Raw genomic sequence first — 16,109 nt, forward strand, 5'->3', positions numbered from 1 at the left:
GGATTCTTGCCGCGTAAATTCTGGTAAGGGCCCGTGGACGAATTAGCTGCTCGGTTGTTCAGAAACGGCGGCCAGACATGTCTTTCGTAGACTCGACGTTCTGATAATCTGGTGGTGGTGATGATTAGTATGGATAAAATTACGGTAATATGTGTAAACAATCGCAATACAACAGAGCTCAAGAGATCAGAGGGCCTATTCGAATGGAGAAGAATTGATAGCTTTAGTTCTTACGCTTGCCTAGGCAGGCGTGTCAGCATTCGCATTCGATTCCGCAGTTTACTTTGTGGGTATAACGAGGCGCTTTTTTGTAGTTCGAGCAGAAAAATCCATGGTGCTCGCGGCACCTGACGAACAGTGTAGATGCGGTTTCCAATAAATCAATGTAGATTGCCACAAGTGCCTAGCGTACCAACGCAGGGAAGAATCATGTCCATATCCGACCGAATACGGGAGGCGAGGGTCTTGGTGGAGTTGCGCGGCGAAGCTGCGAGCCTAAAGATTCGCCTAGTGGAAGTCTAAGCAGTAGGAAAGGACCGATGGAAAGATGGAGTTGTACCGAGGTTGAGCCTAAGAGTACTTTTTGACACTCAGCGACTCTTCAAATAGCACAATGAAAAGGTTTACATGTACTGCTGTAGAAGCTGTCAGGCGCAGGGCACAGCAGCTCGTGCAAGATGTTGCGCAGTGGTACAAACACCTTACAACGACACGAACACGAGCTCGCGATAACAGTACAACCCCCTAGAATCACCGGATTACGATAGTTTGCAAGGCCCGGTAGATCGACAACGACCTGCATACCGCCATGAAGCCAATGGTGGAGCACCGGAGATTCCGATGCAAAGTACCCAGCCGTGAATACGAAGTTGCGTAGAAGCCGTAGAAGCTATGCTAAAAAGTGTGGGTGTACGAAGTCACAGTCCTACCGCAGGGCAAAGGCGACGGCGTGCGAGGCTGAGAGAGACCATTTTGGCGGCGGGCCACAATTAGAATTCTACCCGGCCTTGTTCGCTTGCAACCTTGATACCTTTTCCCCGTACGCCGACAACGTCATTTGCGTCGCTCAAACTCCGCGACGCTCTGTTTCGCCGTGATACGAAGCCGTCATTACCGATGGGCGATCCCTGCATGCATCGCTGGCATGAAGGCGAAAGGTCGAGGTGCAGTACGAGATAGGAGCCGCGGAGTGAGTGGTGGTTCAAGGTGCGACACGCTGAAGCGAGACATGGCAATTGGTACAAATACGCATGCTACATACGACACACGTTAATATAAGAGACGGATAACCGCATGGATGGGTGCAAGACAGCTGCCAGGTGTAGCGCACTGCTGCCGCGAAAGCCGGTTTTCCTTCTCTCGAATCATGCCCTTCAACTCGCCCGCGACGGGGGGCGTCGATCGCTCGTATTGGCGGCATGTCACTTGAGCGCAGTAACAGTAAAAGTGCTTGCTCTGCGCCACCAGCAGCTTCAAAGTGGTTCGCATTCCGGGCTGTATTAAAGGTCGACTGCGTTAGTTTCAGGTATGCGTGGCTTCGCTAAAGCCACAGTGCGCGACAATGGATCGGCGTGGTTGCGGGTTGGTACCACCTTTCATCGCAACCTTGAGGAGCGATACGGGGACCCGCTTTGGAACTAGCGCAAGGGACCGCTATATCCGATGACCTCACCGTGACCTGCCACTCACTCGGTAACTAGACGAGCGAATTGCGAGCAACCGAGGGGGGGCGTATGCGTTGTGGAGAAAGAAGTTTAATTGGACGAATGGGGTAAAGTTTGCTTTTTTGCGGTTGGGTGCTCGTTCGGTGTATATCCAGGATGAGAGTGACAGGGCTTGGATGGCGTGCAAACGGCGTCGGCACAGAGTCGTGTGTGCGATCATCGTGCAGTCGCCTTTCTGTTCCTTGTCTTTGATCTCCAGCTGCTGGCCGTCTCCGTGACCTTGTCCTTTCTTGCACACTCTCACTTCACTTACCCTTACTCTGAGCGAGCTCCACTTGACATTTGAGATCACAACGTCGACCGAGTGCGAGGATTGATTGAGGCGTCAAAGCACCGCTCTTTTCACCGAGCAAGGGATCCATTCTGGACGAAAGCGCATCATGCCTACACTCGTGTGGTTGCGCGCTGCTGCCGTCGCTGCTCTTGCGGCTCATGCTACTGCCCAGCAATGCTGTAGGTATCCCGTGTATTGTCGACGAACAACGGCTGACCGAACAGACTACCCCAATGGCAACAAAGCCCCAGACACAGAGAAGCCCTGCTCATCAGCAGAGGGCTCTGCTTGCTGTCCGGATAGCTGGGAGTGTCTCGACAATGGTCTCTGCCACTATCCCGCCAACAACCTGTACGGCCGATATAGCTGTACAGACAAGACGTGGAAGTCGGAAGGATGTGCTTCGAACATGTGCACATACGGTAGGAACGCTGACTTGTTAAACTGAACATGACTGATGTACAACAGGTATGACAGTCGGTGGTGGCGAGTCGATAAAGCAGTGCGCCGATCACGACGACCAGTGGTGCTGCAACGCAGACGACACAAACGTAAAATGCTGCCAGGAATCACCTTCACCACGACCTTTTTTCGCGCTGCAAAACGGAAATGCCTATGCGACGATTGGCTCAAATCAAGCGTCGACTAACCCCAACATCGCCACCATTACTGGCCTGGCGACGAGTGGTGGATCATCAGGAGGTGGAAACTCAGCATCGCAAACGTCAGCGCAGCGGTCTTCAGCTGCTCCTTCCACGAGCGACGATGGAACTGCAACACCAGACTCGGTTACGACTACGCCTACGCCTTTTAGCTCCGTTGCGACGAGCCTTTCCACAGGCAGTGCAGGAGTAGTCACGATTGAAAACACCATTCTCGTTACCCCGACTCCAACCGCTGGCTCAAGCAACGACAATGCTAATGGAGGTTCTGACAGCGGATCGAGCTCGAACCTAGGTCTTATCATCGGTTGCGCAGTCGGCATTCCCCTCGCACTCGCTCTCCTCGGTATAATCTTCTGGCTCCTCCGCAAGCGTCGCCAACAAGCCGCCAACCCGTACAAAGAAGCTTCGGAAATTGAAGGCGACAGCCCGCTCGTCGGCGGTGCCGCGGCAGCAAAACTCAGCAAGAAAGAGAAGGCGTACCGAAACTCGCGACCCGCCACGGCGGAGATTGATGGTAACCCTGTTGGAGCCGGACAGCCAAATCGCGTCTCTGAACTTCCTTCCGGAAATGGTTTTCAACCGGGACAGGGTGCTCCTTATGGACCTGATGCTGTTGGGATTGGTGGTGGTAATGACAATGGTAATAGAAATACGTGGGATAGCCAACCACCTCAGTACTCGCCTGCACAGGCCGCCTTCAGCCACCCTCCCGATGCTGCGGAGCTGCCTGACAACAGTGTGCATCCTGTTCTTAATGAGAAGGGGCAGCCGTATCAACCGTATAGGCCTCCACAACCCGTGGCTGAGCTGCCGTCTGTTACGACGCCGCCTGAGGATCTCGAGAAGCAGATGCCGAAGCGGTAAGGGGGTGGTTTGTTCGCTTTTCCAGGCAGGCGTTTTTTTATTATAAATGGGAGGGCATTAACATATACATGACGTGGCTACTGCAGCTTTTTTCTTCTTCTTTTCTTCAGAACATAGGGAAGATAGATACCATGCACGAGAATTTTGTGTATAATGAAGGAGGGTAGCGATGCCTTCAAATCCAGATATAGCTTCAGATTAGCAAGATGCTGTTCTAATCTTGAAATGCAGAATCCATGTGACTGCAAAGACGTTTCTAGCAACTTGTGACGACTAGTTTAAATCAATGGATTATACTTATTTTACTTGGGCATGGACATCAGCCTTCTCCAGAAAATGTCGAGTGCGAATGGGGGAAGGCGGTGTGTGGGGGAAAAAGGGCAGCGAGTCATGTCCGTCGGCGGCATGTCGTCAGCCCTTGAGCCCTTGAACCCGGAGAAGGTGTGGGGGGACTCGAAGATGCCCAAGATAACGCGTGTCGCAACCACCATTGTCGCCCACACGTAGCATTAGAGCACCCGTCCGTTTCTTCCTTGTTTTGTCACCATGATCCACCTGCCCGACGAGCTCATCCTCCACATAATCTCTTACCTCGAACCCGCCGAGCTCGTCAACCTCCAACACGTCTCCCGCGCCTTTCTTTCCCTCTCGCGCGACAACAATCTCTGGAAGTCTCTCTGCTTCTCCCATTCTGCTGCCGAGCGCCGTCGCCGCCGCCTCGACATCACGCCTCCCGACATCGACCCCCGACTCGCTGAGCTCATACGCGCCGCCGATACTCTCTCCAACACATTCGATACCTCGGTGCACGACACAGATGCGCCGAGCGCCGACGTACAGCAGCAGAGGAACGCAGGCAGGAGACGCCAGGCGCTGATCGCCAACTGGGATCCTAGTTATCCTGACGAGAGGGTGAATTGGTACGACGACTTTATTCAGAGGCATGCCGAGCCAAGGCTGAGTTGGTTTCAAGATGCTGGGACCGAGGGGAAAGAGCAAGGGGACGTGAGGAGGGAGGCTACGGGCGCGGGTATCTTGTTCGATCAGCATGGCCTGGCGGATAAGCTTGTCGCGCCCCTAGACGACGGCCGGATATGTATCTGGGACGCCTCTGCAGCCAGCGACCGCCAGGGAACCCTGATTGCCAAGTCTGATATCGGGTTACTGGCGAACCGGGGAAGCGACCTGGACTACGACACGAGACTTGGGCAGAGCCACGCCATCATGACGGAAACGGGTGCGGTAGAGTGCGTGAGCATAGACAGCAAGCTGGCCAAAGGCTTCTTCGCTGTCAAGAACGAGCTGGTCGAGACGGATCTGAATACGCTTCAGGTCGTCTCGCGGACGCCGTATCCGTTTCCCATTACCGCGCTGAGCGAAGCACATCACAGCACGCCCTTGACGATTGGAACAAACTGGACGCTGCATCTGCACGATAGTCGGAAACCGCCTGTGCCGCCTTCTTCTTCTTCGGTGCGCTGCGAACTCATTAGCGGCCCCGCAGATAACGACTTCTCGCGCCTTGATACCGGGGACCTACACGGCCATGTCAGCCTCTCCCAGCCGGGGGCGCTGTCTATCCTCCATCTGCCCACGACGCGCGAGTGGGACGGCAACGGCGATATCTGGGTCGCGGGCCGCTTCACCTCGATGCTAAACTTTGATCGGAGATATTTCCCCCGTCTGCGCGGTACCGTACATTCGGGCGCGAGACTGTCCTGCCTTGCTGCCCTCCCTCACCCTTTTGTGCCGCATCATTTGCGTCTTGGCACCCCTTACGCCAATCCGGCTCTCCTCCACGACGTCAAATCTACAAGGGGGTTCACCTTAATCGCAGCGGGCGAGTACAAGGGTAAGGGTAGTCTGGAGCTGTACGGCCTGTCTGGCGAACCGGAGAGGAGTATTAATTCGAGCGATAGCCGTACAACAGCATTCGGGGGCCGCGGCGGTCGCTCAAAAGCATACTATCAGAACCGGCAGACGGCTAGTAGCTCCAAACTCTTGTCTGTGGCGCCACATGGGACGAGACTGGTTTTTGCAGATGGAAATGGAGGATTGAAGTGGGTGGAGAGGGATGGCTCGACGCCTGTGAGGCAGCTCAATATCAATGATTTTCAACAACGGTCAAAGGATGGTTCTGTTTCTACTCTGGAGCAGCAGCATGATCATGGTAACCTCGTAAACGCGACGCCGGATTCAGAGGCCAGCTGGGGCGACATTGTCCAGAAGATTCTTCCTACTACTACTACAACAACATCGTCGCAATACGCACCAGAGTCTTCCGAGTCGTTCTCTTCTTCTCTAGGCCTGAATAACCTGGTGTTATGGACGGGAGATGGTAGATTGGGGCTTTTGGGCTTTGGCAAGGAGCCGCCCATGGCGAGGGATGTTTTTGAGGATGCGTTGGAAGTACAGGGGGAGAGTATGGAGCAAGGAGGACAACACCAAGGGGACAAGGTTAGGGAGAGGCAGTATGGGGTGGAGATGAGGAGGGCGTTGGAGCAGCAGGCTAGGGAGTTGAGGTGGTTGAGGGGATATGGGCTTTAAGAGAGACGGGTTGGGTTGGGTTTTGGTGGCTTTGTGTGTGCGCTAGGCGATTTAGAAAGTTATGTAGTGTCGTGGAAGACGTTACTGAATATCTTTTCTCATGCCAGCTAAGATCATTCATTGCTTCACGCATCGCCGGTGTTTTGGAACGCTGCAGGCAGTACGTTACGATTGCTATGGATTTGCGCACCAAAGTCTGGAGTTGGTCACTCTACTCCCACTTTCTGATCCACTCGACCTACAGAATCATCAAATCACGGGAGATGAAGATTGGACTCAAGTTTGAGATTGGAAGACACTGCCACTTTAGAAGATGACACCCATCAGCGCAGTGCCTTTGGACTGAGAGATGAGTGAGTTCTAGCAAGAGAATGAAGCAACATCGAAAGCACCAAGAGGGACTAAAGTTGCCATTTACTGCGACTCACAATGGTACTGTACCGTTGCTGAGTACGTCGTGGGTACGAGAATACCCCATTCGGGCGATGAAATATTGCGACCTGCACTAATCAGAACTCATAGGCTAACTTTGGAATGAAACCAATTCGAACAGAAAAACACTCAGTATTAACCAAATATCGCTCGCTAACTAGTATTCATGCCAATAACCTCCATTGCGCCGCTCGTTGTGATGCACAACCGAGAGAGAAGCTAGAGAGGTCCTCTCTCCAAAGCCCCTAGTGTATCTCGCACGCTTCCATCAGACGACTCCTCCTTCTCTTCCATCTTCTTCTCCTCAGCTTTCGGCGCTGGTGGCGGTGGCGGAATCTGCGCGACCCAAAACTTGGGATATTGCCGCTGAATGTTGTTGCCCATGACTGCCGTAACGAGCACGACCGTCGAGGACAGTAGCAAGACGGGCAGGAAGTACCACCGCAGCGCCCAGATGTGCTGGTCCACACACGGCATAAGTGCTGTTGCTCCAGCAGGTGGGTGGGTCGTCTTGGTCAGATGCATAACAACGAGAGCAATTGCTGTCGCCAAAGCAGCTGCGAGCCATTGCAGTCGTGGATAGGGATCTTTCTCCAGATCGAACTGGAAGATGGTTGCTACGATGACACCAACCAAGCCACTGAAGAAGTGGCCAAAAACCAGAGAGCGTGGTTGCGAGAAAGGCACATCGATAGCGCCATAGCAGAGGATTGCCGAAGCGCCCTGAAATGAATGTTAGTTTATCGATTGGAGTTGACGCTTTTTTTTTTTTGAAAACGAAGAGAAAACTTACGAAGGAAGCAATAATCGGTGGTACAGCGCGACTCCTCATATAATCCGTATGACCAAAGATGGCGAGAATGACACTAAGCCCACAAAAGGCGCCTATGAACCCCCAGACACAAACAACCCATGTGCGAGAGGGCGGTTCTGTCTTGTGTCGGTAGCCAAGCCAGTGGCTGACGGGTACTGGAAGACGTGCAAGCCCGCGCTGTATACCGCGCTCAACGGGAACAAGGGGATCCCATATCGGCATTGTGAAGGCGGAAGATGCCTAGCACATACACAAGCGCCAGCAACTACGATAGACACTCAAGAGAAGAGTACAGGTCGAAACAGTCTCGTCGATGACAGGTGCTCGTCAGATTCAGGACGTGGTAACGGTCGTAGTGTTAAGAAACGAAGATGTGGAAGAGGAGAAAGCTTGATGAGAGCATGGACTTCAAACCTAGAGTAGGGAATAACGACCGGTTGGGACGTCACCACTATTACATATCGAGCTTGGATCATGCACCCCGGACTGATGGCGCGTGCCGATTTAGTGCTACTAATGACCGCGGCATCTCGTCGAGGTTTGAAGAACTTTGCTGATTCCAACACACAAGTTCCTGTATAACGTCGATGCACGGACAAGCCTGAGATGGAAATAACGCACCTCTTACCGTCATCTGCCTCAAGAACAAAAAGCTTCACATGAAAAGGAGAGGACGCAGAAATTGCTTAGTGACCGCGCAAATGGAAGCTTTTGCAAGGTGCTGACGATGATTTGCAAGATGCGGAGAGTGAGTTACGCTAAAAGTTTTCCTTACCTAACAAGCCGAGTTTCCGCAGAGCTTCGCACGAATATCGCCGAAGTGCGGCATCACCAACTCTTTACGCCTCGCAACGTGAGAAAGTCATTCATTCGGTTCGAGATTGATAGTATTAAGGGGGTAATGTATACCGTCGCATAATGCAAAGAGGCAGTCTATGCCCGTGTATGTTCGTCAAGTCCGTAGAGTTGATAAAACGACTCTCAACAACGCCCACAACGCCACGCTAAAGCCCAGATATTCGGCATGCATTCGAGATGAAAATCGTAAACGTCGTCGCGATCAGACAGCCTGCCAGGTATTGCTGTTTGGATCTTTTGGCAAGCTTGAGTTGGAGCCTTTGGTACCGAGTACAGTAGCCAATGAATCCACTCTAACATTTCCTTTTACTTTCGCACTGTCCGCATCATCATCATCATTGTTCATGTCCTCGATATTGTCCTTGACAGTCGGCAAGCTCATGTCAGCCACAAAGCTCGGCTTGGTAAGCTGATGCTCTTTCAATATACCCATCTTCTTCAACCAATTCTCAGCCGGACTCTTGAGCCAGGGAAGCGACGTAGCGATGATGCCAATCTCCTCCTCCAGCTTGGCCCACATTGAAGGCACGATGGTAGCCTGCATCACGTCACCTTGGCCGAAAGACGTGAACGTTGTCATCTTGGCGCAGTTAATTGCAGTTGCGAGAAGACCGAGGGCCATTAGGACGCCGATGAGCATCTTCTCTGATTGAGAGCGATTCAGGGTACGAATCAAGCGGATTGGCATGAGGGAAAGAGTAAGATCCATAGCGATATAAACACCTAGCAGAACGGTTAAGCGGGCTCATTAACGGTAGCATGGACGGACTTCTTACCAGCTATAACCCATCCCAAGAGAATGATGGGATCCAGGTTCCAGCATTTGGAAGAGATACCAGTATCCCAGTTGGAGCTGATGGGCGTGCACTGCGCAAACTGAATCACAAAGTAGCCCCAGGAGATGACCGTCTGGAGACCCATGATGAAGTACAATGGCCATCGCCACAGCCTTTCCGTCCCAAAGCGCAGTAGCGAGCACGCGACAGACAGTCGAACGAGCCATAGCGTCAGGAGCCACACGGTCTGGAGCGCAAATTGGACCCTTAGTGTCTGCTTGAGTGTCTCGGGTGTGAAGAATGCTGCTGGTTTACCCCATCCGTATGCGGTTGACGCGATGGCCAAACATATGCCGACCAACGACATTGGCTCCGCGACCACGATGATCCAGTCATCGAGATATAGCTGTCCGGTCCTCTTTACTCGTGTGTAGATACGCGCGATGACCAGGAAAAGTGCAACGACTCCAAAGGAAATGACGGGTCCAAGGTAAATGGCGGCTTTGTTGGAGTAAGGCGGCGCGGCCATGGAGCTGGACATTGTTGGCGTGTAGTTGGTTGTCAACTCGAGGCGGGAAGAAAGGTATGTGGGCGTCCGGGGTATCGTAACCGTCTTACACACTATGTGCGTCCAGTTGTCATGGGCTTTGGAGAATTACTCAGGGATTCCTCGCAAGGCCTATGGGTACTAGAACAACACAGCCGTCGACCAAACTGTAGTTGCACTCCGCGGATTGACGAAACGAGAAATGGAACGGGAAGAAGAAAGAGAGTGAGAGTCTCGACGCACTGTGCCTGGGTCGATGAAGAAACTCGAACTTTATCACCTCGGAATCCGGCCCATCGACGCTATATACGGGAGGCTGCAAGCGTCGTACATTCCGCCATCTGACAGGCGGGCCATGGGACTGAGGAGGCGTCCGGCCGTATGCCCTTTTGAAGGTACCATTTACCACCTGCAGGTACACAAGGTTCAAAGTTCAAACCTTGGATCCTTTGGCGCGGAGACGAGCTTGCGCAATGCAGATTCAGTGGGGAGGGAACCGTTGCTTTGACACGCAAATGGCCTCTCGGGCATCCATCTCCAAGTGCAGTTGCGGATGAGCCGTTTTCCACGCGAGTGTTAGGCTGTTTTTGGTCTAGAGGCTTCGCTCGGCTGGGTATACTGAGGCAATCGCAAGCGGGTAGTCGCGTGGCATGATTCACGAACCCGGAGCAGCTGAAGCAATGGCTTCGTTTCGCTGGGTTGGCATCGTTCCCCCCTGAATTGGCAGCTCCGCGAGGACATTTGTGCTCTGCATGCATGTCAACGGCGAATGTTACAGAGCCATTTTCCCCGGATTTTGGCCCGTCATAACGACTCCAGGGACCAGATGAGTGGGAAAAAACAAAAAGCGAAGAATACCTACAGCATTGCCACATGCCACAGCCGACTGCTGTGTGTATATATTGCAGCTGCAATAAGGATGCACATCTCGTAACAAGAGATTTGCCACTCAATTCTTCACTTCGCTTCGCACTTCCGACCAATCGGTTTAAGAAGCATTGCCGTCTAGGCCTGGTCCAGCGGCAGTACGTGCTTACCGTGTCCGCGCGCGCGCGCCCATGGTGTGATCTGAGGATTTGCTGTTGAGCGCGATCATTGGTGGCATTTGGCGGCCTGAGTCGCGATAGCATCCATGAGGATGGAGAGTTCAGGTACGAGTCAACGGCGGTGGGGTGATTGCATTGCGCAAGACAAAGGGATGCTGGTTGTTGGGAGTGCAGGAACGCCGAAAGATTGGACGGGGCGACGGGCGGAAGAGGGCGGATCACGAGAAATTGGATACCTTGTTTACTCGTGGCGATAGTTCAGGCAAACCGTTTGGCACAAACGTAAGGATTCAAAGTATGGTAACATCCACAAGTTCTGCATTGTAGGACCAAGAGTCCCGTCTGCCGCCCTACTTGTTGCATGCTGTAGGGCCGTTGGCGTTCACACTGCGTATCGTCTGTAACGCGCCAGCTCAGCCACTGCATCAGAGATTACAGATGGAAGAATGTAAGCCCAACTTCGGGCCTTCTTCTGCGAACTTCAACTCTCGAGAAGGATTTACAGGCTAGGTGTCCGATGTGTACAGAGGTGGCTTTCAAAAGTTCTTGCTAGCGTCAGACTAGCGGCTGATTAATTGGCCCGACTGGCTTGGCACCAATCTCTGTTTTTTGAAGCTCTAGATAGCCAGTATACCTACTGTTGTAGGGTTTTTAATGGTGTTTTTTGCTATACTATGGCTCTAAATACTGATATCTCAACTCGTGCTTTAGTTGTTGCTCTAAAGTCACCTTTTGGTGGCAAATCTACCACTCAGATCAGCGAGATCACAGGCATCTCACCCCGTACGATTGACGCTATCTATGGCAGAGCCTGCTAGCGAGGATTTGAGCCTAACGCCCGCCTGATTAAGCTCCTCCTAGAGTACCTCGAAGACGCTCCTCGTGCTGGTCGCCTACGTAAGCAAGAAGCTGTTACTGGAGCTACAATTGAGAAAGTACGACGTGATCGCTATGGACGAGAGAAGAGCTGTGCTGATATTGCTGGTGATCTTAGTGCTTACGGCTTTGACGTATCCTCCACAATGGTGTGGCGAGTCCTTAGAGCAGCGGGTTACAACAAGACAAAGCTAATGAGGAAGCCTGGGTTGACGAAGAAGATGAGGCAGGAGAGGCTTGACTGGTGTTTTACCCACAAAGACTGGAGTCTTAAGGATTGGAAGAACGTGATCTGGTCTGATGAGACCTCTGTTGTGCTTAACCACCGCCGTGGTGGCTATCGCGTCTGGAGAAAAGCTGATGAGCTGTTTACTAAGTCTGTAATTCGAGAGAGGTGGAAGGGATACTCTGAGTTTATGTTCTGGGGCTGCTTCTCGTATGATTGTAAGGGTCCCTGTCACATCTGGAGACCTGAAACAGCGCAGGAGAAGCGCCTGGCAGCTGAGCAGATAGCAGAGCTTAACGAGGCTCTTGAGCCTGTGATGAGAGAGGAGTGGGAGCTTACAACGGGCATGAAGAGGATGGGATTGCGGGCTAAGCCAGGCCGCTCGCCTTAGTGGAGATGGACGAAGGAGACTGGCAAACTCACTCGTGATGGAGGTAGTGGGATTGATTGGTGGTGCTATCAGACTCAGATTCTAGTCCTAAAGCTTCTCCCCTTCGCGAAGGAGTGTTAGAAGGAGAGACCAGGCACTCTTGTTTAAGAAGACAAAGCTCCCTCTCACTCCCACTACGCTCAGCGTTTGGTATATGAGAGAGAGAGCGTAGAGAAGCTCCTCTGGTGTGGCAACTTACCAGACCTCAACGCTAGTGAGCCATGCTGGCCATGGCTGAAGAGAAGAACTACTAAGAAAGGCGCACTAAAAAATAGAGCAGAGGCATCAAGGGCATGGCTACAGGGCTGGGCAGAGCTACCTTAACACTAAATACAGGCTTGGATAGAGCGGATTCCATTTTATGTTTAAGAAATAATCAGACTTGAGGGCGGTAATGAGTACCAAGAGGGGCGGCGGGACAGGTCTGTCTAAGCTTCGGTAGTACTTCGGTAGTAATCGAGACACCCCTGTCAGCAAGAACTTTTGAAAGCCACCTCTGTATAAAGAGGCTCCGCGAGACGCTATTGGTCTATGACATCATGCCCCTCACTCTAGCGCGACTACACAACTTGCATTGAAACTCTATCGCAACATGGCAACCCGAACATCGATTACGAACCACATCCTAAACTCCATCTTTCTCTATCTACCGAAATCCGTCCTGAAGGATCTGCCATGGTTCAATGTCCAGAGTGTGACGCAGGGGCTGACTTGACGAAGGACGGTGCTTGGGCGCATTGCGCTTCCTGTATGTCATGTGCACTTTACGTTGATGGCTATCCATTCTGAATTAGCGCCAGGTAACACGGTTTTTGAGCCAGGAAAAGAAGGTAGTCATTACAAGGGCAGTGGCAGCGGCTCCGGCGACAAAGAGGAAGAGAAGAAGAGCGACTCCAAGGATGAGAATTTGAAGAAGGATTGAGTCTACCAGGGATGAATTTGACGTCGAGTGCTGAGAGACGCTGCGAGATGTGTATGTATTGTCGCTGAGTGTTGATACGGAGTTGTCTTCGCAGGCCGAATGTGCCGCAACGTATTCCAGTTAGCTGATATGTTTGACAGGCCTTGAAACTTTTGTACAACAATATCTCACTATGTGTCTAATCACTTTTCATGTTCAACTTCATTAGTTGTAGATCCCACTTATTGTACGCAGTGCCGCCCGCGTCAACGGAAGCGATGCCGGGGTGATACTCGAACATCACATCGAATTCACTTCAACTCGGATATGATATGGCTGGAATTAAGAATTGTGAATACCTCATTACCCTAATAATGTCTATCTATATGAAGCGAAATATATAAAGGCATCCAAAACATTGTTGGCTTGCAAAACTTTTCTTCATCATTACAACCACCATCTAACCCGAACCCAATTACTCCTAGAAGCAAAACCTGTGGCCGTTACCGTCAAGTATGTCATCCACCTATGCCTGCTCTACCCACACAGTCCTGGCTACACTGGGCACACCCTCCGCGCTGACAGCGAACAGGTACCACGCTCCCGGTAGCACGACACCGGAATCGTTCATGATGGGCAAGACGACTTCTTCCCCTTCGATCCTTGGCTGAAGCGGAATGCGTCTCTGATCACTGTTCACGTTGTGTGTAACACTTCCTATTCTGATGAAAGAGAACGTCACGCCATCGGCTGAACCTTGCATCTTGACTCTTAGCTCGCCGCCGTGCGTGACGATGCTCGATGCAACGTCCTGAATGATTGGACGAGGAGCGCCGGTGAGAAGGTACGGTGGTGTGAAGATCTGGCCGTTGGGGTGATCGACCGTGTCGCGGCAGTGGTAGGACGGTCCTCCAGTTCCATCGTCCCAGCAGAGACCTCCTCCTCCGCTGAAGACAGTGCCGTCAGGTAGCAAGATGGAAACAGAGTGGTAGTTTCGGGGAATGGCTTCAGCAGCCAGCTCAGTAAATGTCTTGGTATTGGGGTCGAACATCTCGGCAGTGAAGACGGGATCGATGTCAGTGAAGCCTTTAGCCCAGCGCTGTCCACCAGTAACCAAGATCTTGCCATCGGGAAGGACAACGACATTAGCAAAGGCGCGTTGCTGGTGCATGTCGGGGATCCTTTCGGCGGTTACAGGGGCGCCAACATTGTTGATCTCCATCAAATGCGCGACAGCGAGTCCGGGCGCTTCATCGTAGTACTGCGCTCCGCCAGCAGTGAAAATTTTGCCAACATCGTACATGACGTGAACACCACACATGGCATCGTTGACATCGTCACGAATGCCTGCTGGGCTGACACCACCTTCGCCATCGGTGTAGTACCAGTTCATCGCCTTGCTGGGCCCAGCCTGGAAGATGGTGCCATTGCGCCAAGGGAAGAGCCAGGCGTGGTTATCCTCTCGAAAGATGCCCTCGTGGTCATATGTCAACATCGGCTCCACAGCAGCGCCAGGTAGAAGCGTCCACGAGTTTGATGCCGGATCGTAAATCTCTCCTGGCTTTCCACCTCGTGGGCCACTCCACGATCCACCAATTGTGAAGACCTTTCCATTAGACAGGACGGCACTGCTCTGGTATCCGCGAGGTACCTTCATATCCGGTCCGGGGACGAATGTGTTGGTTTCCGGCTGGTATATAGTCGTCTTCTCAGCGTTGCTTCCTCCGGTGATGATCAGTCTGCCATCGCCTAACTGACTCATTCCAGGACAGAACATGTCGTGGTTGGTTTCAGAGACCTGGCGAGTGGACATTTGCCCGGATACCAGATTGTATTCGGCGAACTGAGTGATACCTCGTTCACCTCCGAATGAATTCGGCGAGAACGCAGAATATACCATCATACGGGTGGGAGATGGCCATTCCGGGACGATGTAGGCCGCAACCGGAATGATGGGAAAGTTGATGACCGGACCCCATGATCCTTGGCTCGGAGTCCATGCTGCTCCTTGGTCCTGAGCGAATGTGATTGAGAAGAAGAATGGCAGAAGCGCAGCCGCTACCTTTGAGTGGGAAACCATTATGAATTAACTTATTAACACGCACTGTAGGTGCAAGAAGATGAAGACGATAGCGACTGTGGATAGGCGGTGCTCTTGTCCGAAGATGTCCATGGCGTGTTTGTTTTATACTCGTGTGCTGGGACGGTGGCAGGCACGTTGCTTTTCCCGCACCTCCATCTCCGAATCGCGAATCTAGAATTGTAGTCGCCAATGTTGTTGAGCACGTTCCCATTGGTAGTCGATCCCAATCAATACCGAGCCGATACCAGGTAGACAACCTAAGAGCTACATCACGAGCTGGGCTCATGCTCTTGGAGTAGTGCTATACTCATAACGTTACCCCGGCGACACTACAGCCGGTCAATGGTCCACGATTAGCTCTCGGCATCTGCAGGTGTGGTAGTTCTTAGTCTGCAAGAGAACGTTGTACATGCGTTAACGCATTCGTACGTGTCTTGTGAGGTGGTTTAGATCGATCCGTCGGGTCAGCTTTACGAGAAGAGGTTCGCGTGAGATAGGGCTGAGAAGCTGAACAGCCGCGATCCGTCTTGGTCGCACAGAGACGCGACTTGGCCTGAGCGCGGCGCACAAATAGTTTATCGATTGCTGTTGGCCGTTGCGGGGTGATACGAACATTGCATCTTGATGGTATTTGTCCGATGCGGGGGACGATTATGTCAAGATCTGACGATGCATGCGTTGAAGTTTGTGCGCAAGAATGAATCTTGGGAGAAGAACTGACAGCCCGGTATGAATGACGTGCAGCACTGATAAGCTGGCGAGTCAGTGCGTAAACAAGCTCCTCGGCAACCACTCTTAGCGTGACTCAAACCACAGAACACCCTGCACAGTCACACCGAACCATCGTATTTTTAGTTCGCTATCGAGATCGCACGCGTATCATCACCTATGAATTATCAGGATACGCGTGATAATGCGACGACCGCTGTCAGTCCAAGCAGAAGAAGCATACCACTTTCCCAGCCTCCGTTACCTAGGTATTCATGATGTCACCTACACCGCTGCTTTCACTGAGGCTTCAACCACTTTGTGATCTTTGCCTTTAA

General features: G+C 52.3%; 5 protein-coding genes across 5 annotated transcripts; 2 read left to right on the plus strand and 3 right to left on the minus strand.

Annotated features, from left to right (window-relative positions):
• Nucleotides 1–2,104: 2,104 nt before the first annotated feature.
• J4E82_006049 (uncharacterized protein) lies at nt 2,105–3,527 on the plus strand (the record flags this gene model as incomplete). Its single annotated transcript, XM_051732309.1, has 3 exons — nt 2,105–2,177; nt 2,223–2,420; nt 2,467–3,527. The coding sequence occupies 3 exons, from the start codon at nt 2,105–2,107 to the stop codon at nt 3,525–3,527; spliced, it is 1,332 nt and encodes a 443-aa protein (XP_051587884.1).
• A 546-nt stretch (nt 3,528–4,073) lies between these two features.
• Nucleotides 4,074–6,074, plus strand: J4E82_006050 (uncharacterized protein; the record flags this gene model as incomplete). Its single annotated transcript, XM_051732310.1, has 1 exon — nt 4,074–6,074. The coding sequence occupies one exon, from the start codon at nt 4,074–4,076 to the stop codon at nt 6,072–6,074; it is 2,001 nt and encodes a 666-aa protein (XP_051587885.1).
• A 651-nt stretch (nt 6,075–6,725) lies between these two features.
• On the minus strand, nt 6,726–7,542 carry J4E82_006051 (uncharacterized protein; the record flags this gene model as incomplete). The annotated part of the gene is made up of 2 exons (XM_051732311.1): nt 6,726–7,229; nt 7,300–7,542. 2 exons carry the CDS (start codon nt 7,540–7,542, stop codon nt 6,726–6,728), a joined length of 747 nt encoding a protein of 248 aa, XP_051587886.1.
• Nucleotides 7,543–8,380: 838 nt separating this feature from the next.
• On the minus strand, nt 8,381–9,495 carry J4E82_006052 (uncharacterized protein; the record flags this gene model as incomplete). The annotated part of the gene is made up of 2 exons (XM_051732312.1): nt 8,381–8,901; nt 8,955–9,495. 2 exons carry the CDS (start codon nt 9,493–9,495, stop codon nt 8,381–8,383), a joined length of 1,062 nt encoding a protein of 353 aa, XP_051587887.1.
• A 4,011-nt stretch (nt 9,496–13,506) lies between these two features.
• On the minus strand, nt 13,507–15,060 carry J4E82_006053 (uncharacterized protein; the record flags this gene model as incomplete). Its single annotated transcript, XM_051732313.1, has 1 exon — nt 13,507–15,060. One exon carries the CDS (start codon nt 15,058–15,060, stop codon nt 13,507–13,509), a length of 1,554 nt encoding a protein of 517 aa, XP_051587888.1.
• Nucleotides 15,061–16,109: the final 1,049 nt, after the last annotated feature.

The sequence above is a fragment of the Alternaria postmessia genome, assembly GCF_024291825.1.
Source record: "Alternaria postmessia strain BMP 2775 chromosome Unknown scaffold_34, whole genome shotgun sequence".
Classification (NCBI taxonomy): domain Eukaryota; kingdom Fungi; phylum Ascomycota; class Dothideomycetes; order Pleosporales; family Pleosporaceae; genus Alternaria; species Alternaria postmessia.